This window comes from Zonotrichia albicollis, chromosome 29 (assembly GCF_047830755.1).
Source record: "Zonotrichia albicollis isolate bZonAlb1 chromosome 29, bZonAlb1.hap1, whole genome shotgun sequence".
In the NCBI taxonomy this organism is placed as follows: Eukaryota; Metazoa; Chordata; class Aves; order Passeriformes; family Passerellidae; genus Zonotrichia; species Zonotrichia albicollis.
The window spans coordinates 3434533-3458100 of record NC_133847.1 but is presented as its reverse complement, the minus strand read 5'-3'; the positions used below and the strand labels follow the sequence as shown (position 1 = coordinate 3458100).

The 23568-nt window shown below is 47.2% G+C and overlaps 1 protein-coding gene across 8 annotated transcripts in view; it reads right to left on the bottom strand.

Moving 5' to 3' along the window:
• Positions 1-355: 355 nt before the first annotated feature.
• Positions 356-23568, bottom strand: part of RFX2 (regulatory factor X2) — an 86923-nt gene continuing 63710 nt past the window's right edge. For 2 of the 8 annotated variants that reach the window (XM_074528557.1, XM_074528561.1), the window contains exons 6-18: positions 21891-21965; positions 16112-16293; positions 14770-14889; positions 14215-14330; positions 12867-12985; positions 12479-12591; positions 10081-10232; positions 8781-8878; positions 6678-6827; positions 5612-5820; positions 4661-4814; positions 3157-3199; positions 356-2681 (exon numbers count right to left, since the gene is read on the bottom strand). In XM_074528557.1, coding sequence (XP_074384658.1) covers positions 2590-2681; positions 3157-3199; positions 4661-4814; positions 5612-5820; positions 6678-6827; positions 8781-8878; positions 10081-10232; positions 12479-12591; positions 12867-12985; positions 14215-14330; positions 14770-14889; positions 16112-16293; positions 21891-21965 — 1623 coding nt within the window. In that variant the 3' untranslated portion in view covers positions 356-2589. The remainder of the gene's footprint in view (positions 2682-3156; positions 3200-4660; positions 4815-5611; positions 5821-6677; positions 6828-8780; positions 8879-10080; positions 10233-12478; positions 12592-12866; positions 12986-14214; positions 14331-14769; positions 14890-16111; positions 16294-21890; positions 21966-23568) is intronic. The other 6 variants (XM_074528559.1, XM_074528562.1, XM_074528560.1 and 3 more) reach the window with 4 other exon arrangements.

Sequence of the window (23568 nt, the reverse complement as noted above, 5' to 3'; positions counted from 1 at the left end):
GGATCCCAGGTGTGGACTCTGACCCAGGGGGGTTTTCATGGTTCTGTACAGCTAAATCTGCCTCTCTCACTTCTCTCCTGCCACTTCCATGTGAGACATTTACAGACAAACACCATCCTGGCATGACAGCATGGGGCAGAGAGGATGTGCCACTGCACACACTCTGATTTCAATGTGTTGTTCCAATGTTTGAAAGTGGCACAGCTGCCTTAGTGCCTCTGGGAATGAGAAAATCAGAGATTTGGGTAGAAGATTCTCTACTAGGCAATGCACACGAGACCCCTGGAAAAGCTCACACCAAACACTGCAGCACCAGAAACCATAATAATAATAACAACAATAATAGTAAAAGCTATTTATGACACAGCCTTTATTCACAGAGACATTTGCCCCAGGGCTTTGTTTTACAGATTCCCCACCTCCTCTGCCCTGCAGCCCACAGCACCCCAGTGCAGTCCACAGCACCCCAGGGCAATCCATGACCCCTCAGGACATGGGAAAGGGGATAAACCCTGCAGAGCTCAGCCCCATGTCAGCACAGACCCCTCAGGACATGGGAAATGGGGGACAAACCCTGCAGAGCTCAGCCCCATGTCAGCACAGACCCCTCAGGACATGGGAAAGGGGGGACAAACCCTGCAGAGCTCCCCCAGCTCAGCACAGACCCCATAGGATATGGGGAATGGGGGACAAACCCTGCAGAGCTCCCCCAGCTCAGCCCCACAGGAGCCACCCCACAGGAAAAGGGATCCAGAGAGGGAAATGCCAGGGGGGTGCTGGGGGTCTGTGCCAGCCCCTCCCCACCTGGGCTGGGCCAGGCTGAGCCGTGCTGGCCCCCCTGGAGCAGGGCAATGGGACCAAGGCCCCCCTAAGGCACTGCAGTCACCCCCTCACCCCTGCTCCAGACCCCCCTTCAGCCTCAGAGCAGGACGTGGGGTGGGGATTTCACAAACCCCAGGATGTGGGACCGGTTCCTGTGTGCCTGGGCACCGTGGAGGGTGGGGATGGACATGGGATTGCCATGGGATCATCATGGGACTGCCATGGATTGCCATGGGATCATCAAGGGATTGCCATGAGATTGCCGTGGGGTCACCATGGGATCACCAAGGGATTGCCATGGGATTGCTATGGGATCATCATGGAATCATCATGGGAATCACCATGGGATTGCCGTGGAATCTCCATGGGATCATCACGGGATCGCCATGGGATCATCATGGGGTCACCACAGGATCACCAAGGAATTGCCATGGGATCATCATGGAATCACCATGGGATCCCCACAAGATTGCCATGGGATCACCATGGGATCACCAAGGGATTGACATGGGACTGCTATGGGATCTCCATGGGATTGCCAGGAGATTGCCATGGAATCATCATGGGAATCACCATGGGATTGCCGTGGGATCTCCATGGGATCATCACGGGATCGCCATCGGATCATCACGGGATCACCACAGGATTGCCATGGGGTCACCACGGGATCACCAAGGAATTGCCATGGGATCATCATGGAATCACCATGGGATCCCCACAAGATTGCCATGGGATCACCATGGGATTGCCATGGGATTGCCATAGGATCACCATGTGATTGCCGTTGGGTTGCTGTAGGATTGCCATGGGTTCACCATGGGATCATCACAGGACTGCCATGGGATCACCACAGGATCACCATGGGATTGCCATGGAATCGCCATGGGATCATCATGAGATCACCATGGCGTTGCTATGGAAGCATCATGGAATCACCACAGGATCATCACAGGATTGCCATGGGATTGCCATGGGATCACCATGGGATCATCACAGGACAGCCATGGGACTGCCATGGGATTGCCATGGGGTCACCATGGGATTGCCCCCAGGCAATCACGGCCCGTGGGACAACGGGCACGCTCTGCCTCCAGCTGCCACTGCCTCGGAGTCCTTTGGTATCTTGAGTTGGCCTGGTGGCAGCCCAGGAGCATTGGGGCGAAGAGCCAGGCTGGGGAGCCATGGAAGCAGGTGGGAATGCTCATCCCATAGTCCCAGAGCACGCTGTGTCTGTCGGGATGTGCAGCCTGGCGCCTCTCCCAGGGGGGACAAGGGACACCAACTGCCCTGTGCTCCCTGTGCAGAGATTTGGCAAAGCAGAGCCAGGACAGCTGGTCTGGAAAGGCTGCAGGAGAAGGGCCGGGCATTTCTCCTTCTTCTTGGGCACTGATTGGTTCAAGTTTGTATCACAGTGAAGTCTGAGACGTGGGGAAGGAACCCAAAGCACCTTCCCTGACAGAGCCAGGACAGCTCCTCCAGCCAGGCACATCCCACTGCTGCTGGCCACAGAGAGCAGACTCTGGAGCTTCTCCCTCCCCTCTGGAGGGACACTGGCAGCCAAAACCGCCTCAGCCCATCCTCAAACACGAGTAAACATCAAGAGAAACTAAGAGGCACTATAATAACGCAGATCCGGGGGGCGCTGGGCTTGGCACGCCCCGCCTGGCTCCGGAGGGATGGCTCGGTGCAGCCCAGGTGTCAGATGTCCTGCAGGGTCCAGCCCAGGGCTCAGATGTCCTGCAGGGCTGGCCAGCTCCAGCCCAGGGCTCAGATGTCCTGCAGGGAGTGGCCGGGCTCGCTGCGCTCCCGTTTCACCAGCGGCTCCCCCGGGTCCCCCTCCGTGCCCAGCTCGATGTCATCTGCAAAGGACAGAGCTCAGAGCAGGGCACGGGGCCACCAGAGCTGCTTTCCAGCAGAGCAGGCTGCAAGAGGCAGCTCGAGGGTCCCCAAGCCTCCCAAACCATCCCAAACCATCCAAACCATCCAACCCTCCCAAACCATCCCAAACCATCCCAACCCACCCAAACCATCCCAACCCCAACCCTCCCAAACCATCCCAACCATCTCAAACCATCCCATGTCTCCAACCTGCCCAAACCATCCCACTTCCCAATCCTCCCAAACCACCCCAACCCTCCAACCCTCCCAAACCACCCCAACCCTCCAACCCTCCCAAACCATCCCAATCCTCCCACACCATCCAACCCTCCAACCGTCCCAAACCACCCCAACCCTCCGACCCTCCCAAACCATCCCAAACCATCCCAATCCTCCCACACCATCCAACCCTCCAATCCTCCCAAACCATCACTCCCCAGCAGGGAGGGCAGGTACCTTTGTCCAGCAGTGTTGGGGACAGGGATGTGAGGTCACCAAACTGAAAGAAAAAGGAGTTTTGGGTCAGTGAGGCTTTGGGGAGCTGAGGTGTCAGAGAATTTCAAGCACCCAGGAGAGACTGTGAGCATTGGTGGTGGAGAGCAGAAATGAGAACCAACCACAGCTTTTGGGGAAAAAGCCTTTTGCTGCCATTTAAACCTCTGGGCAAACACCACACACAACAATCCAGGGCAGGGTTTAGCTCTGGAATTAAGGGAGAATGAAAGAATGGAAATTTTTGCATCTCCCAGGTGATGACCAAGTGCTGCTACAGGTAAAAGTGGTGCCTTTTCTCCAGCCCTTTCCACCTCTCAGGCATTTCCCCTCCCTGCAAAGCCTTTGCAGTGATGTCTGAGAGAGTTTGGCCATCCAGGATGTGGAACCAGAGAACTCCTTGGCTCTGGAGGTGTGGTGTCCCTCTCAAGGACCACGTCTGAGACACCAAATTGCTGCAACAACAATTTTGGAAAGTCATGGAAAGCTGGGCAGGAGCTGAGGAGAGTGGGAACTGCAAAATCCAGTGGGAGTGGGAGTGGGAGGACACCTCATCCTTCTTTGCTGGGAAGAATCAGCCTCCTCCTGGAGAGCAGGAATATTGCAAGGGTTGAATGGAGGAAAAGCCTGAGGGATGGGAGCCAGACTCTGCCTTTCCTGTTCCTTTAATACCACTGAAGGAGGAGGTTCTGCAGGGAACAGTGGGAACTCAGCACTGCAGGGAACAGTGGGAACTCAGCACTGCAGCTGGAGCAGAGTGGGAGGGCAGGGAAGGCAGAACCAACAGGATTTGGTGGCTTTGGTTTGCCTGGATCCCTCCATGAGCTCTGTGGAAGCTTCAAGGGGCAAATGAGATCAGTTTTGGGCATGTGGGCTCAGTTCTAAACTCACAGTAGTTTCAGCATTGCTGTCACAGGTTCAGCTGGGGCTTTTAACTCTGTATTTCAGAGGGAAAAACTGGATGTGGCCTCAGCTAGGCAGGACAGGACCTGCCTGCAAGCCAGGCACCAGAATTACTGAGAACAAAAAAAAACCCAAACCCTCACAAACAGCCCAAACAACCCCATCATCCTGTTCTTCACCTCAAAAATGGAGGGAGTGGCTCACTGTGCAGGTAATGCTGGAGCTTACAGAGCCCTGGAGAAGAAACTTTTGGACGATTTTTGCTTGGTTTTGATAGACTTTGCCCTGTCAGGAGTCCCAAAGTCAGGGCTGGCAGTCACAGGTGGTGCAGAGAAGGGGGGAGATCCTTTCCCTCCCTCCTCCAAGCCTCCAAATAATGCTCAACCACCCCAAACCCACCAGCTCAGGGAATATGCTCCAGGAATTCTTTCCTTATGCCAAAACAACTCAACAAATAATTTTTGTTGCAAAACAAGCCGAGGGCGCAGCGTGCTGTGTGAACCAGCGGTGCCTTTTGAGGAGCTGCTCCTTTTGGGTTGGTTTGTAGGGAATAAAGGGCTCTCACCTCTCCCATGACAGCAATTGGGGTCTCCCCTGTTGCCTGGGCCACACGGTGCTCCACCAGGTAGAACATGTACTCGTCGTAGAGCAGGCGGATCAGGTGGAAGGAGCCAAAGCTGGCGGCGCTGCGCAGGGTGAGGTCCCGGATCACCATGGAGCTGGGAATGGGCACGAATCACAAATTTGGGATGAGTTTTACGTCTCTGCCATGGCTGATGTGAGTTCTGGATCCTGGTGGTTCTGTGGGACCCAACACTCTCTCTGCCTCTGACCCAAAAGTACCAAAACAGTTTAAGAAATCTGGTTTATGGAGCATCCTATCCCCATCCTGAAGGGACACCAGAACCACAGTCAAGCAGAGTTTAATGGAAATAAAGAACTTGGCTTTAAGAAATTCAGTTTATGGAGCATCTTATCCCCATCCTGAAAGGACACCAGAACCACAGTCAAGCAGAGTTTAATAGAAGTGAAGAACTTGGTCTTAGCTTTAAGAAATTTAGTTTATGGAGCATCCTATCCCCATCCTGAAGGGATAGGAGAACCATATTTAAGCAGAGTTTCATGGGAGTAAAGAACTTGGCTTTGGCTTTAAGAAATTTGGTTTATGGAATACCTCATCCCATCTTGGCCTTGGCTTTAAGAAATTTGGTTTATGGAATATCTTATCCCTGTCCTGAAAGGACACCAGAACCACATTTAGGCAGAGTTTAATGGGAGTAAACAACCTGGACTTGGCTTTAAGAAATTTAGTTTATGGAGTATCTTAACCCAACCTGGCCTTGGCTTTAAGAAATTTAGTTTATGGAGTATCCTATCCCCGTCTTGAAAGGTTACCAGAACCACATTGAAGCAGAGTTTAATAGGAGTAAAGATCTTGGCCTTGGCTTTTCATGGAGCTCTTTACATGCCCCAAGGTTGATGCAGAAATACCCCCAAAATAAGAAAGAAAATGTACCTGTAGAAAGACCACTTCAACAGGAACTGCCTGGCTGCCTTGGGGAAGCTGGGGCTGCCCTCGTGATGCTTCAGCACTTGAGTGACCACATTGTCCAGCCAGCTGGCCCACTGGTCCAGAGAGCTCTGCTGCTGCAGAGTCAGCTTGAAATCCTGCTCCAGCTTCTGCACCATGCCCTCCTCACACTGGCACACCCACGAGGCCTGCTCCTGATCAGGAGAAAGAGTTCTCAGTTACTCATGCCCTGCTCCTGTTTGCCTTATCTCTCTCTTATGACCACAATCACTCCTCCCTCAGGAGGGGACATCTGCTGATAAGAGGCTGTTGAATGTCCTTGCATGGCTGATAAGAACTACAGCATCCCATTGGGAGATGTGAGCCCAGAGGGAGGAGCCAAGCATTCCTGCCTGGATATAATCTGGAGATTCTGGAACACCAGCACGGCTTCTCCACTGGATTCCCCAGAGGAACAGCAGCTGCCTCTCCCACTGGATCTTCAGAGAAGATTCCACCCTTCTACAGGATTCCTGCTCCAGTAGAACCACCCTGACACTGCAGGAGGGCTGAGCCACAATTCCAATGGGGCTGCCACCAACACCCTGACCCACAGGGTGTCAGGTTGTGTTCTGACTCTGTCAGTGTTGTTTTAGTGTACTGCATTGTTTATTTTATCAAATTTTTTTTCTTCCCTATTAAAGAACTGTTATTCCTTCTCCCATATTTTTTGCCTGAGAGCCCCTTAATTTAAAATGTATAGCAATTCGGAGGGAGCTCTCTCAGTGTTGTTTTGCTTTACTGCATTGTTTATTTTATTGTTTACTACATTACTCTGTCAATGTTGTTTTAGTTTACTGCATTGTCTATTTTATCCTTTTATTCTCTTCCCTATTAAGGAACTGTTATTTCCTGCTCCCATATCTTTGCCTGAGAGCCCCTTATTTAAAATTTATAGCAATTTGGAGTGGGGGGGGGGTTACATTTTCCATTTCAGGGGAGGTTCCTGCCTTCCTTAGCAGCCTCCTGGCTTTGGAAAGGAGGCAGTGGGGAGCAGGGGGTCTGTGGGTACCTGCACGTTGGCAAAGTCCACGCGGTTGAGGTCGCTGAGCATCTGGTTGATCTGGGACGTGTTCTGCAGCACGGCGCGCGCCGCCTGCGCCAGGTGGTTCAGGGACGTGTACCTGCGCAGGGTCTGGGCAAAGGCACTCACCACCCCCACCTGCAACACAGACAGCGGCTGCAGGGGGACACTGACACGTTTCAGGGAAACCCTTTCGCTAGGATTCTTCTCCTGAGAAGCTGAGGAGCTATCACTGGCTGTGGGCTATGCACAAATCACCAACAGGATGGGACTGCTGGAACGTGCCTTGAGCTGTTTTATTTTCCAGCATCAGTCTCATTTCATGGTGATGACAATGGGAAGATGCCAGCAGCTCACATCCCAAGAACTTAATGTCACAACTCACTTTAAAAGTTTTTTGACCGATCACACAAAGCAAAAGCACATTGACAGTATTTATATCTGTATAGTATATATTCTATATTGACAGTAGTTCTATCCAACCACTATAAGCACACGTGCCTTTGGTTAAACAATGCTTGCTTATTTCAAATACAATACCACCTTGTGAGCCTTAAAACACAACACACAGAGCTCCATTATTAAGATTAAAACTTCCTAATATCTTGCTAGATAAACTTTTCTGTACTTTAGGGAGTTATTCTAGACAAGTGTTAACACACAGACCATTGTTCTATTTGTCTTTGCTTTTCTACATTTTACATAATTTTTCTGCTGACCTATCTCATGGCTGCTGCTTAGCTCTAATCACAGTTCTGCTGTCTCTAAGGCCTGCCTTTTGCAGCTTTCCCAAAACCTTCTGAATTTATGGATTCCCACAAGAAGCCTCAGAAAAGCAATGTAAACAATAACTATCTGATGGTTGTGGAATGTAGTCTGGAGATGCTTTACCAACAGGTGCATCTTTGATTGGTCTCATGTGGATTGTTTTTAACTAATGGCCAATCACAGTCTAGCTGTGTCAGTCACAAAATTTAATCATTCCTTTCCACCTATCTGATGTCTCCTTTCTTCTATTCTTTAGTATAGTTTTAGCATATAATTTTCTTTTAATATAATATATATTGTTAAATAATAAATCAGCCTTCTGAAACATGGAGTCAAGATTCTCATCTCTTCCCTTGTCCTGGGGACCCTCCAACACCACCACAGCATGGCCAGTACTGCAGTCACCAGCCATGGAAGGGCTCAAAAAACGTGTGGAGGTGGCATTTGGGAACATGGTTTAGTGGTGGCCTGGGCAGTGCTGGGGCTGTGGATGGACTCAAATCATCTTAAAGGTCATTTCCAACCTAATCCTTGTGCCAGGCACTTGGAAAAACTCAGTCAATCCTTGGGCATAGGTGGTTGTTAAACATGTTGAGGGCACAGTGTGGTTTGTGAATCAATGGTGTCTCTTTAGGTGCTGCTCAGTTTGGGTTGGTTTGTAGGGAATGAAGGATTCTCTCCCATTACATCTCCCTGGTTGCCTGGGCCACACAATGCTCCACCAGGCAGAACAGCAATGGAAGGACCCAGACCTCAATAATTCTATAATTCCATTATTTATTCTCTTTAAGCTACCAGGTTTTCACACTCTGCCTCCAGCAGAGATCACCATGGTGGGAAGAGGCAGCAAGAATCCCCGGATTTGGGAGAGCAGGAGCCTTGGGGCAATGCCACTCACTCCTGTGCTCTCCAGGCTTTTCCAGCCTCATTCCAGAGCAGAGATAACAGGGAATGGTCCCGGCCCCAAGGCTGCCAGAGCTCCAGGAGGGTTTGGACACCACTCCCAGGGATGTTCAAGGTGGGGTTGTTGGGGTGGCTGTGCAGGGCCAGGGGTTTGTGATGATTCCTGTAGGTCCCTTCCAGCTCAGGATGTTCTGTGGCTCTTTGATTTTCTCCCACAAAGCTTTGTCTGCAATTTCAGGGCACAGGAACAGCTCCATGGACAGAGCACCATCAACTTCTGGTACAAAGGAACTTCCCCACCCATCCTCCCACTGCTGGCTGATTTTGGTTCACAATCAACCACTGCACCGTGCCAGGTGGCCAAACCCCAGCAGGAACTTCTGCAAGGTGCAGACACACCCTGGGCCCATCTCTGCTCACCTTGGTCTGCACGACCTGGGGGGGGAATTCACTCATGGCATTCATCAGCCACCCTTCCAAGCTCTTGGCAAAGTTCCGGATGGCCTGGGTCAGCGTGCCTGCAAAGAAGGCTGCAGAGTCACAAAGGCTGCTCTGGGGCATTTTTGGCTACCATTTTCTGCCTTAGGACTATTGGGAAAGCCCAGCCTGTGGTCTGGTTAGCTGAGATGCCAACTCAGCATCAAGGAAATCAGCTGGGTTGATACACCCAAATTATTCTTTGATATTATTACTCAAACTCCTCTTATTATTATTCTTCTTCATTTTTATTTTTCATTTTTTTAAATTCTTACTCTTATTCTTACTCTTATCCTCATGACAGTTAGACTTAATGATCTTAGAGGTCTTTTCCAACCTAAACATTTCTATTTTTTTATTATTCTTATTTTCTTTTGTCCTATTCTTATTCTTACCTTACTCTTATCTTTATGACAACTGGACTTAATGATCTAGAGATGTTTTTCAACTGAAACATTTCTATGTTTTTTTTTTATTATTATTCTTATTTTCTTTTGTCTTATTCAATTCTCATTCTTATTCTTATTCTTGTCCTTATTCTTATCTTATCCTTATGACAGTTAGACTTAATGATCTTAGAGGTCTTTTCCAACCTAAACATTTCTACGTTTTTTAAATTATTCTTATTTTCTTTTGTCTTATCCTTATTCTTATTCTTACTCTTATCTTTATGACAATTGGACTTAATGATCTTAGAGGTCTTTTCCAACCTAATAATTTTTATGGTTTTTTTATTCTTTTCTTTTGTCCTTTTCTTATTTATGGCACTTCTGAGCATTTTTCAAGCATTGAAATTCCCTTTTCAGAGACACCCTCATGCCCCAGCTTGTGACAGCTCTCAGAGGGACATTTGGGAATCCAAATCAGACAGAAAACTCTCAATAACCCATTATTAATCTCCCAAAAAATTGACCCCTAATTTCCAGGAGTGCAGTCAGGGACAGGATGGTCCTGTGCGAGCAAAGACCTCCAAGAAGCCACATCCCAAAGAACTCCTATATATCCAAACTGTGTTTTTCACCTGACTCCTGGCCAAAATCAGGAGATGTGAAATGCATCACACCAAATTTAAAAGGCAGGGGAATGCCCAGGGGGTACAAACCATCCCCCCAGAGCAATGCTGCAGGAGGAAAACTGCTGTTGCCATGATGTTTTAGCCAGGATAAACACTCCAAGTGGGATTTTACAGTGGAAATCTTTATGGGAAGTGAGATCAGGCTCAGGTGGGGCTGTGGGTACTCACTGGGCACTGGCCTGAGCACGTCAGGGATGAGGATCTCCACCAGGGCCTGGTACAGGATGTGGTCACAGCTCCTCATCCACTTGAGGATGGGCTCGTACTTGCACAGGGTGATCAGTTTGTCCTTTGGGAGGGTCCCTTCAGGCTCCTCTTCACTGCAGGAGGAGGAGGAAGGAGACAGAATTAGCAGCAGGTTTGCATTCAGTGTTTTCCCTCTGCCTCTGCATTTCTAACTCCAATTTTCAGCAGAAAAAAACATGTTTGTGTGCCTTGCAACCTCCCTGTCCTTGGGGCCAGAGCTTGGAGCAGTTTTCCCTCAAATCCCCACTCCTGGTGTTCCCTTTTCACCTTCACAGCCTCTCACACCCCCTGTTCAGTGGGAGCTGAGCTCCAGCACTGCCAGCTCAGCCAGCAAAGGCTCAGCTGGATCCTCCCAAACCTTCCCTCCCCTCTGCTCTCACCCTCCTGAGCCACAGCACTGGGGACAAACACTTTGCAGCCACTGTAGGGGCAGATGAGCTGATATTGAGAAGTTTTCAAGGTGTTTAACCCCTCCAAATGCTGAACATTCTCAGAAGGCAAGATACTGAATGTTGGATGAAAACAAAATATATTGTCTGTAACTGAATGAGGTCAATCCAGCTTGCATTATTTTCACTTTGTAGGCAAATAAAGGCACAAGATATTTGTTACAAAAAAGCAGAAAGAGCTGAAACCTGAATTCACTGCCAGAGCTGCTCACCCACACATTATGCTGAGAATTGGGAATTTGGAAGGATCTTTCCCCATGGAAAGGATATTTTTGCCCATCAAAATCACTAAAGCCAAGCCTTGGACATGCTCTAAAGGGGACTTTGAGCCTCAGGCTGAAGAATTTTAGTGGTGAACTCCATGTGGAAAATCCCACATGGAGAAACAGGTCAGGAAACCTGCTGTGAACCTGCTGTGAAGTGCATCCATGTTCTGCATCTTCTCATGCTTTCAGTGTGCCACCTCCCTAAATTTGGGGTTTGTATTTATATTTATGTATTAAGAAGGGGAGGGAGTGTGTTATTCACCTCTCTGGGTTAGGGGCAGAGGTGTGAGAGCCCTGCACAAAAGCTGCCTCCAGTTTTCCCCTGTGTACCTAGAAACAGCTCTTGGGGTGTTGCAATCTGCCTGGGAACTGTTCCCTCAAAAAAAAAAGAGATTTTAAACCAAGCAAACACAGCTGCAGTGACTCCTTGCAGGAAAATATCCCCTGGGCAACATCTACAGGGCCATATTTACTCATTTTTTAAGGATTTTTCCTTTTTACTCAGTGTTTTACCATTTTTCTTCTGAATAGAAAACCTTCACCTTTATAGCCTAAGTAAGAGTGGACAGATTTGTGATAGAAATTTTAAGAATTTTTTCAATTTTCTCTGCTTTCACTTATTTCCATTCCCCTGGCAGCAGCTCCCAATGCATAAAGGATGAGGAAGAGGCACAGCAACGAGCCAGGCAGGAGTGAAAAGATGAAAGCAGCTTTGTTTGCAATGATCTGCCTCAAAACATGAAGCACTGACAGGTCTGGGCAGGCAGACAAGGCAGAGAGTCAGTCTGGAAACCCCTAAAATTTGAGCAGGGAATCCTCAGAGAATCCCTAAAATCTGAGCAGGGAATCATCACTGGGGAAAGCAGGAGGTGCAAGGGACATGGATGAGAGGAATCAGCCTCAAGTCACCCCAGGGGAGGTTTAGATTGGATGTGAGGGGAAATTTCTTCACTGAAAGAGTGGTCAGGCATTGGAAGAGGCTGTGGTGGAGTCACCATCCCTGGAAGTGCCCAAAAAAGGTGTGGATGTGGCACTTGGGGACGTGGCTGAGTGGTGATCCAGAGAATTCACAGAATTCACAGGTTGGAAGAGACCTTAAAGATCATCAAGTCCAACCCAGCTCCAACACCTCAAGATTGGTGAGGGCTGATAACTTCTGTTGTGGAATCAGATGGAGGGGAATGAGAAGCTCCTTTTGAAAGCTCTGAACTTTGCATTATAATATTAAACACTTCCAACTCTCTTTGGCACAGCTCTGCAGGGCAGAAAATACTCCCAAATCCTCCAAAGCACTCATTTATGCTGATTTTCTGCTGGTTTATTTTCAGATGCCAGCAGGTGCTTTGGAACAGCAAGTGCACAACCCTATAGCTTGCTTTTCTTTTTATTTGGTCTGTCAAAATGCAATGACTGAACATCTCAGACAGGATTTTCTCCCCACATTAAGTTTCACTTGAAGGGCATAGATTTGTACCTGTAAGATCATCTACCTAAAATCTTGGCATTGAAGAAGAATGAGATTTAGGCTGAAAAAGACTAAAAAACTTCATTAATGTTAAAAAGAGATGAATCTGTAAGGAGTGGAGCAGGAAAGCAGGGGAGTACCTGGAGGGCAGAGCAGTGGGGCCATCACTAGGGGGTGCCTTGGGACTCCAGAAGGATTGCCACAGCTTCTCGATGTAGTGGAACTGGAGGTGCATCACAACATCCAAAGTGGCCTGACAGCAAAGAACACCACGGGGTGAGCACTCAGCTCCACTGCTGCCACCCACAGGAAATAATTTACATGAAAAACAACAGAATTGGCACTTTTGTAGTGATCAACTTAACAGAAAACAGGTCACACAGGGGAAAAAAAATCAATATTTGAGTTGTAATTGCTGGCAAATGAAGCATTCCCAGCTTTTCCTAAGAGCTGGTCACTTGAGTGATGTCCCATGCCAATTAATAAATTAATTACAAATAATCCCCAAAGAATATTGCACACAATCACCTCACAGTGCCTCCTGTAGAGAACCTGCAGAGTTTTCACGTCGTTCAAGGTGAAACCTTCTTGTAAGAGGACATTGCCAAGATCAGGGGCTGGGAACTCAGGAAAGACATGGGTTACATCTGGGAACAGAAATTGGGAGAGATGGGGAGGGTCAGGAAAGCTCAGAGCACAGCTGAGCACAAGGTGCTGCTCTCACTCTTTCATGTTCCAGCTGGGATGAGAGAGGAAAAATGAGATAATTTACTCATTTCCCTGATTTGTGCTGAGAAAAAGCAAATAATCACAGCCCAGTGGGGTCAGTGGGGAAAGGAAAATGGTTCCTTTCTGCTTGTAATAAAAGAAATAAGAAAACATTATCCTCATTTACCATTCACTAGAATTTCCCTGAAGCCTGGAAATGTCTCTCTGTACAATGAGGAATAGAATTGGGCAGCAGAGGTGTCAGGAGCTGGGATTTGTGGTGGAGACACAGATCCAGGACCAGCAAATCCAGAGAAGGTCAATATGGATCATCTCCACCCAAATCCCCACTGCGGCCTTTGCAAGGAAGGGAATTGCTTCCCCACTCTGGCCAGGACCTCCAGTCCTCCATGGAATTGAAATAAATCAGATGGATTAAAAAAACACTAAAAATGAGGGATCTAACAGACCCATGGGCTTGAGGAAAAAGCCTTCCTGGGGAGACAGGAGTCAGCAGATAAACTTAGCAAGTGTGAAACTACAAAAACCTATAGGACACATCCTCTATATATAAAATACAGATATCTGAAAAAATAAAATTTATACATATATATACATAAACATATAAAATAGAGAAAATTATATATATAATATATTATGTACACACACTATAATATATATAATTTATATAACATAAAAATTAATTATATATTTTTCTATTTACACACTATAACACATATAATTTATATATAACATTAAAATTAATATAATATATATTTTATATATACACACTATAACACATAATTTATATATAACACAAAATTAATATTATGTATATTTTTATATATACACAGTATAACACATAAAAATTAAATATAACACAAAAATTAATATTATATATTTTTATATATGCACACTTTATATAAAAAATAAAATAAATAAATAAAATAAATAAATAAAATAAATAAATAAATAAATAAAAATAAAAATAAAATAAATAAAAATTATATTATAGATATAATTTTTATATAGCATTAAATTTTTATATATATATTTATATATATATGCATATATACACACTGTAGTTTTTTAGATAAAACCTTCCCCTTAAAACCCAAATCCCTGATGTGGAATAATTAATGACTGATCACCAAAGGGGGTTCCTCACCTATGAACTGCTGGTGGTGCTGGCACTGAGCAGCCACTGACTGCTCGGGTGTGGTGTGGGCAGTGCTGTTGGATGCACTCTCTGCCATCCCATCCATCTTCTGGGCTGCTCTGTACCTGAATTCCATCAGAATTAGGATGGATTAGGATCCACACAGACAGGAGAAAACACCTCTGTGTTATTTAGAACACAGATCTGTGAGTTCATGGAATGGTTGGTACATTCAAGGCAAACATGAGGAGGGCAGAGAATTTATATTGTGAAATCAGATGGAGGGGGAAATGAGAAGCTCCTATTGGAAAGCTTCCCCAAGACAGAATTAAAGGGGCTAAGAAGTTTGGTGGCACCAAAAAATCCAAAAAGAGAAGCAGAGCTGCAGTGGGGTCCAAGGCAGACTGTCTCAAGCACTGACTTTTGCACTTACCTTCTATTTAGGAGCTTAAAAAATAAATTCTGTTCCTTCTGCACTTCAGCAACAACAAGTGCCTCATGCTCTATGGACTGAGCAGATTCTCACACCTGCTGAGTGTTTTGGGCAGGGTTTGGAGCACCTACCTTTGTTTCTGGTGGATGGGCTGCTGCCTCATGGCCATGTACTGCGTGTCCTCCTGCAGGCGGTTCAGCGGCGACTCCGGCTTCAGGCGGATCCCATAGTAGTGATATTTGGAATTTCCCCTGCAAATATCAACTTAGTCACTAAAAAGGGCATTGTGGCCCTGGCTGCTTGGACAACACACCCCATTTCAGGCAGCACATGGCTGTCAAGCACTGTTTGAGTGGCTGAAGGGATAAACTTGGTGCCTCAGGTTTGAGTTTTTGTATTTTTCACATTCTGTGCTGCTTTAGTGGGTGGGTCTGGGTTTCACATGAGGGGATGGTGAGCTCTGTGCACAGAGCAGGGAGACAAAACAATTCCTGCTCCAGCTGGGCACCAAGGACAAATGATCCAAATCTCAGCCCAAGAGCACAAACAACATGGGCGGGAGAGAGAAAAACAAGGAGGATGGGACTGCATGGGCTAAAGTTGTAACTGGATACTTAACTACAGTATGCAAATGGAGCAGAACTTATAAAATTGTGAGAGACCCTGTGACCAGTTGTCCATTTTTGTGACCATTTTGGTTCATCTTGAGTGTAGCCCTGGCTGGGCTCTTGTGCTGCCCAAGGTGGATCCACTGAGGCCTCCTAATAAATCCCTGCTTTATTAATTAACTCTGTCTGTTCTCTGTTCTAGTTCAGCCTTCACAAGGCATCAAACTAATGAAATGCCATAATTCCCTGGAAAATTTAAACCCACATGTGGCCACATGCAGTGGCATTTATTCCTGCAGATCCCAGAAAAGAAACACCTGAACCTCCTAAATATCCTAAATATCCTCAGCAGCTTCTGAGTGCACCAGAGATGCTGCAGGAGAGTTGCTTTTTATTTCTTGTCCTAGATTGATAAGGAAATGAGTTTTTGGGAGGTTGTGGTCAAGCCAATCAATGCTCAGATTTGAATACTGGCATGTGGTGTGGCCACTGAAGACGTGGATACACCTCTGAGGGACTCCTCTCTCCTTGATGAACTGAGAGTTGATTATCTGAGGGCTGGTGATGAACTAAGAGTTGATTATCTGAAGGGTGGTAACTGGATTGAGATTCTAAGGTTTTATTTTGTGCTGTAGTGGAAATTGGGGAGGAGGAATGTTTTGGAAGGTTTTCATTCTATGTGTTTTCCTTTTTACATATTGTAAGTTAATAAAGTTTTTTTTCCCTTTATTCCTAAGCTGGAGCCTGCTTTGCTCTATTCCCGGTCACATCTCACAGCAGACACTGGGGAGAATATATTTCCATGGGGTCACTGGCATTGTGCCAGCATCAAACCACGACAGATTAACTGCAGACTGGCACCAACCTGGTGCCCAGGCGCCGTGTCCTCAGCCCCATGAAGACGGAGCGGATGAGCTTCCCGAAGGAGGCGGCGTTGACGGGGTCCAGTTTGTGCTCCTGGCAGTGCCTCAGGTAATGGTTGTACAGGGAGCTCCGGGGCAGGCTCACACCCTCTGCTGTCTCATAGTTATCCAGCAGCCACTGCAGCTTCAGGCAGGGAAAAATAAAAAAAAAAAACATGCAAGTCTGAAGAGAGCTGAGAAGTCAGGCAGGGTCGATGTTTAAATGTCCGGATGTTGAAGTTCAAGAGAACTGAGTAATTAATTTATATATGTTAATTAACAGAAATTATAATTTATACAACTTTGTAGGATAGCAAAAGCCAGTTTATAGGATGGTAAAATCCCCCAGCACAAACAAAACCAGTCAGATTTTTCATTAAACCACAATCCTGCTGCCACCTCAGTGTCCACCTCGGGTTCAGAAGAACTCCTGCAGAGCCAAAATAAAGCTGTAAAAATTCACATTTTCCAAGGAAAAGAGATCTTGAGATACTGCCTAAGAGAAATAAATTTTAGGGGAAGCAAATTGATGCAAAGTCTTTATTAATTGGAAGATTGGCACGTCTGCAACTGCTCCCTTAACAATAAAATTAATGGTTGCCAAAGCAACCTTCAAAATCTGAGGGAATCCATCTACTTTGCAAAATTTACTGTCTGAACTCCTGACATGGCTGTTGATTAAAATTTGCAATTAATATAAATTATTTATACCAAGATAGTCTGAAAGGGCAGGTCCAGCACATGGTGTCAGCACAGGAATTCAAATGCAAAGCCCCCAATCTCCTTTAATTAACTAAATGACTTCAGCACCAATAAAATGAGAGTTGTAATAATTGAATTTTGGAAGGAATTGGACGTACACATGGACTAATATCAACAGGGTGGGTAAGAGCCCTTTCAGTGTCATGAGGGGTGTCTGAGATGAACATTTTGCAGGCTTCCCTCTCCCTCCAGACCTCCATCCCTGCACCAGAATCATCTGCATTCCCACCAGAACAGGGCAAAACAGATTTGGGTTGTGAAATCCAAATATCAGCCACAGCACCTCCATACAACTGAGAGTCAAAGCAATTATGGGAACTGAGCATGGATTTAGTCTAAAAATCAGGGGGATTTGCCAAAGCCCACCGAGCTGCACCCAAACCCTCTCCAATCCCACCATCCCTCTCTCTTCTCCCATTTTCTCTTGGTGACACTCCAAGGTCCCAGTTCACCACAAGGCTGGAGTTTTACATCAATAATTCTTTCAAACACAACCTGAGCTGTGTGATGACATCTCTGGCACCTCCACTGAGCTGTTCCTGTGTCCCACCCTGCTCTCACACAGAGCCCTCAGGGTGTGCTCTGTGGCTCTCCTGCACACACCCACACTGAAACTGCTGCTGCACAAAGGCAGCTGCATCCAAAACTGTAGTTAAAACTATTCCATTCAGTCTGGAGAGGAGAAGGCTCCAGGGACACCTCAGAGCCCCTGTCAGGGCCTGAAGGGGTTCCAGGAGAGCTGAAGAGGGACTGGGGACAAGGCCTGGAGGGACAGGACACAGGGAATGGTGACAAGGCCTGGAGGGACAGGAAACAGGGCCTCCCACTGGAAAAAGTGACATTTAGATGGGAAAAAATCCCATTTAGATGGGATATTGGGAAGGAATTGTTCCCTGGCACAGCTGGGCCTGCTCACCTGGACAGGAGAAGGCTCCAGGGACACCTCAGAGCCCCTTTTGGGGCCTGAAGGGGCTCCAGGAGAGCTGCAGAGGGACTGGGGACAAGGCCTGCAGGGACAGGACACAGGGAATGGCTCCCACTGCCACAGGGCAGGGCTGGATGGGAGATTGGGAATCAGGAATTGTGGAATCCATCTCTGGAATGGATTTCCCAGAGCAGCTGGGGCTGCCCCTGGATCCCTGGCAGCGCCCAAGGCCAGGCTGGGCAGGGCTGGGAGCACCTGGGACAGTGGGAGGTGTCCCTGCCATGGCAGGGCTGGCACTGGATGGGCTTTAAGGTCCCTTCCAACCCAAACCAATCTATGATTTGTCAGCTGGAGTTGATCTAAATCCAACCACAAATTCCCATGGCTGCACCCATGAGCTTTGGTGGACTTTGGAGCTAGAAGGAAGAAAAACCTCCCGGCCATTTGTCCCTCTGTCCTGCTTTTCAGGAGCCTCCTGTCCCCCTCCCACCTTCCCCCAGCTCCATTCCACCCAGGGCACTCTCTGAGGCGATCCCTTCTCCAAACCCCACAGCTCCAATAAATGTTTTGTTAATGACCCATAATGACTTTCCTGCTCCCACCTGCAGCACAGACACCCCTGGAAGCCCCAAAAAGTCTTTCTGTGGCCCTGAGCCTCCCCCAGCCATTCAGTGCTCTCCAACAAAAATGGACCCCAGTGGTTTTGCCATAAAACAGCAGCAGGAATTCAGTTTTTAAGCTGTCCACATCTATGTTAATTTTGGCCCATCCCCTATGTTTAAGAGATTATTGCTTAAGATCCTTTCAAATTTTTAAAGCAGGTATTTTATTTATCCTATGGAAGGTACTGAATGTGCATCAGCTATTTATCCCCTAAATCTTAATCCTTAAGCCTTAAAAAAATATAAAAGTTGTGTATTGCTATGGAAAATCCAGATACAGATAAACCTTCTCATTTAAATTTGATCCTGGGCATTTTTATTCTAATCTCTGATATTTCTAGAAGATTCCCTTCATTTCCCAGCTTCCTTTTCCTGCAAATGTCTTTTTATATTCCCTCAAACATTGCAGAGTTTCACAATATGAACTCCCACTATTGAATTAGAAATTTATTATGAAGAACACAAAAGAGCTTAAAACAGAGATCTGTCAGAATATAAATAATTTTCCAATCGTGATTTTTGTTCTTCCTGCACAACTAATAACACATTGGGCACTTAAAATGAGAAAATTAACAACTCTTTCCATCTGAATCTTTTCTTCTGTTTGCTTTCTGAATCTTGTTCTGTTGGTTCTGTTGTGACAATCAGACATTTCTGATTATTTCCCCAGTTTATTTCTGTTTATGCCATGATCAGGTTCAATAAAATCACTCCACAGCCATATGCTGCTGTGGTTTTTATTGGCACTACAGGGGAACATTTAATTTTCATTTCTACCTTAACTTTATTTCTATCTGACTGTTTGAAAAAAAAAAAAACCACTGACAAAAACCTTATCCTGGTTCGATCCAAGGGTGGAAAAAGCCACTCATGCGGCTAATGGAGAAAATATTTTTTTTTTTTTGAAGGTACAGGTTTGGAGACATTTTCTTGTGGCTACTTCTATGAAATATAAAAAAGAAACAATTTGTGGGTCATATTTAAGGTGTTTTTAGCTGGGACCATGAGCAGCAGAGCAACCAAGGCTGGGTGGGACAGAACTCTGAGCATCCAAGGCTGGGCTGGGCAGAGCTTTGAGCATCTCTGGAGCATCCAAGGCTGGGCTGGGCAGAGCTTTGAGCATCCCTGGAGTACCCAAGGCTGGGCTGGACAGAGCTCTGAGCATCCCTGGAGGATCCAAGGCTGGGTAGGACAGAGCTCTGAGCATCCCTGGAGGATCCAAGGCTGGGTGGGACAGAGCTCTGAGCATCCCTGGAGGATCCAAGGCTGGGTTAGACAGAACTCTGAGCATCCAAGGCTGGGTGGGACAGAGCTCTGAGCATCCCTGGAGTATCCAAGGCTGGGTGGGACAGAGCTCTGAGCATCCAAGGCTGGGTAGGACAGAGCTCTGAGCATCCCTGGAGTATCCAAGGCTGGGTTGGACAGAGCTCTGAGCATCTCTGGAGTATCCAAGGCTGGGTTGGACAGAACTCTGAGCATCCAAGGCTGGGTAGGACAGAGCTCTGAGCATCCCTGGAGTACCCAAGGCTGGGCTGGACGGAGCTCTGAGCATCCAAGGCTGGGTAGGACAGAGCTCTGAGCATCCCTGGAGGATCCAAGGCTCGGTTAGACAGAGCTCTGAGCACCCTGCTCTGGTGGAAGGTGTCCCTGCCCATGGCAGGAGGTTGAAATTAAATAAGAATGGGTTTTAAGGTCCTTTCCAACCCAAACCATCCTGGTCCAGCTTCCTGCTCCCATCAGGGTACCCTTCCATGGGCTCAGGTCCCTCAGTTCCTCACTCAGAGGAGCCCTAAAAGAACCTCCCTGGGCAATGGCACTGCAGCTCCTCCAGCTCTGGAACTGCCTCATCTGCTTCCCCAGTGTCCTGTGTCCCCTCCAAGCACTGCTCATCCCCCTTTTTATTCCCACATGTCCCCAGAGAGCTCCCTGAGCAGGGACATTGGGGACAGCAAGGACCTGGAGGGTTCCTCAGCCAAGGAGCTGCACTTTGTGCCTGGAGCTGCACCTTCAGAGGGACCAGCTGGGGCTGGATGTGTCACTCATGCTCAGGAAGGAGTTTTTTTGTACCCACACATGCTCTGGAAGGAGTTTGTTTGCTCCAGAGGTTGCACTTAAATCTTAGGCCAGACTATGAACCACGACCTAGACCAGGGACATCAAGGACCCAGAACCAGGGACACCAAATTCTGCACTTCCACCCTGCAAGACCAGGGTGGGGAAGGTCTGATCAGGGGCTGGACGAGGCCCCCACTCCATCCTGCATTTTGTAGTCAGTGAAATCTCTTTTCTACCTTTTGCTTTCCTTCCTCTGCCCTTTTCCTGATTTAATTTCCAACTTTGTCCTCGATGAACAAGAAAAATCCTGCAGAGCAGCACAATCCTTGTGCAGAACTTGAGGAGTGCCCAGCCTGAGGTGGGGAGGGATGCTCAGAACAGGAACTGCCTGATCCTGCAGGTTTTTTTCCCCAGTTACAACCAGAAACCTTCACTCTCCACCAGCTGAAATAAAGTTTGAGCTCCCTCAGGAGCCCTGGCCTGGAGTTTGAAATCAGAATAAATAATCAGACTAGTTTAAAGTTCCTTTTGTTGTCTCAGGGTGAAGAAGCCAAAGGTTTTTCTTTTTCACCCTAAGAATGACAACAAACCAGCCCCCAAACCCAGAGAAAACCTGTTAGAGCAGAGAAACACCACTTTGTGCATGGGATTTATGGGTGCAGGACATGCTTGAGCTCCATCCAAACACAGGGAAAACAAAGTCCAGGAACCCCAACATGACCTGGATCAACCCAAATCTCACCCAAGCATGTGCTCAACCCTCAGTGTTCCTGCATGGGAGCCACAAGCCAGGATGCAAAGGCCCAGCAGAACAGTGGGAATATCACACAAAGCAGGGAAATCCTCGGCACAGTGAGAGAGAGGCCCAGCACATGGATTTAGCACAGCATTGTGACAGGAATGGGCTTCCTGAGGCACAGAGAGAGGGGAAAAAGGCATTCAGAGGCTTTTGGTTGAGGGGCATCTGTCACAATTCACACCAAGTCATGCCTCTGCATTTACAAGTAATTTTCCAGCCACGTTTCTGTTCCAATAAAAGGAAAAAGAACTTCCTCCAATGTGTTTATCTGATTGCCAGCAATTTCCATTGCAAGGCAGATGAAATAAATAAACACATTTATGTTTATTATGAATAAATAACAGACTCCTGAGCATCTCAGCAGCAAACATTATCACATGGCACTTTTTGCAGCCTAATTTTCCTTGGGAATGGGCTGCTTTGGGCAGCACAGCTCAATCACAGGCTGCTTTTGAGTGCCTCATGCTGTTGAATACACCAAAGAAATAATTCTCCTACCAAAGCAGGGGAAAAGGTTGTAAATTCTGATTGTAACTTACATGGCTGTTGAGCAAACTGCTTTTGTGTGATGTTATCCCTTCATTTTTTTGTAGGTTTTCAATCGCCATTTCAAGCTAAAGAAAAACGTGCACAGGAGAGAGAGAGAGAAAACAAAAAAAAAAAAAAGGAAAAAGAAAGGAAATCAGATAGTTAGCAACAGCCAGGATTATTGTTTCTTTATTAATATTTGAATGATTAATGCTTTATATCAACAAGCTGGTGAAAAAGAGGCAAACAGATGTGGATGGAGCTGCAGAGGCGTTACTGGGACATGCAAATGGAAACACAGCAGGGATCCCCACAGGGGTGACAAAGCAAGGCCAGGAGGGGTTTATCTTCCACTAAAAGCACTGCCTATTTATATAAAAAAAGCAATTTTCCTCCTCTTTTTCCCTTCCTGCTGAGAGCAAACCATCACCAGGCAGATGCGCTGCAGAGATTGGCTGCAGAGCTGGACCCAGGCTTTCCAAGGAGAGCTGGCAATAATGACTAGGTCACCTCTTAATATTTTGTCAAAAAATCTAAAAAATTAACTAAAATTGGGGTGCAAGGAGAGTGCATGAACTGGAATGGCCAGAGATTGGCTGCAGAGTTGGACCTCAGTTTTCCAATGAGAACTGGCAATAATGACTTGGTCACCTCTTCATATTTTGTCAAAAACCCTAAAAATTAAATAAAGCTGGGAGAGTGCATGGTTAGGAATGGGTGAGGGCTCTCTGCTGCTGAGAGCTGCAAAGGGAAGAAGGCAGAGCCAGATTTCACTTGGGTGATTTCTCCCCCAGAAGCCAGGCTGGAACATTTGGTGCTGCCTGTTCTGGTTTCTGTTGATCTCAGAGCAGCCAAGGTGAGATTTCCTGGCTCCTGAGGAGCCCCTCACCCCCTGGCTGCCTCCTGCTCCCCTTCAGCCCAGCTGTGGATGCTGCCTTGTGCCTCAAGCCTCTCCTGAACCCTTCTTGTCTTTTCCATTCTGCTGCTGGAGCAGAACCTGGGCTCCTTGAGCAGATGGCTGCTGGTCCCAAAACTCCAGTGCTCCCCTACAGGAAAAAACAATCCTCAAACCTCCCCAAACCCCACATTAGAGCCTGGCAAGAACAGAACCTGTTTGTTTCCAGCAGATGTTCCCTGTTTGAGGTGTCCCAAACCCTGTTGGCTGTGCCCAGGCAGGACAAGGACACAGAACCTGCAGCCAGAGCTCTGCTCTGTCCTCATTTAACACTTTGAGGGCACACCCACAAAACATCTGCAGATGACGTGTCCCTGTCCATGGCCTCCTGCCTGCCCTGACTCAGCCACAGTGGAGATCAGATAAACCCAGCCCTGCACAAAGCCAGGCTCTGTCACAGCAGGGTGGCAGAGCAGACATCAGACCCAGCTTCTGAGGTGACATCCAGCAACCACATCCAGGTGTGAAGGTGGCACCACCTCCAGCACAGTCCCTTGTTCCACCCCAAAGTGGAACTACTTCTGGAGGGGTTCTCCCTAAATTCAGGCTCAGATTAGTGGGGTCTCACTGCCTCACACTTCATCCAATTTAAACTCAGATTATTGGGGTTTCACTGCCTCACTTCTCCCCCAATTCAGGCCCAGATTAGTGGGGTGTCACTGTCTCACACCTTCCCCAATTCAGGCTCAGATTAATGGGGTCTCTGTCTCACTTCTCCCTTAATTCAGGCTCAG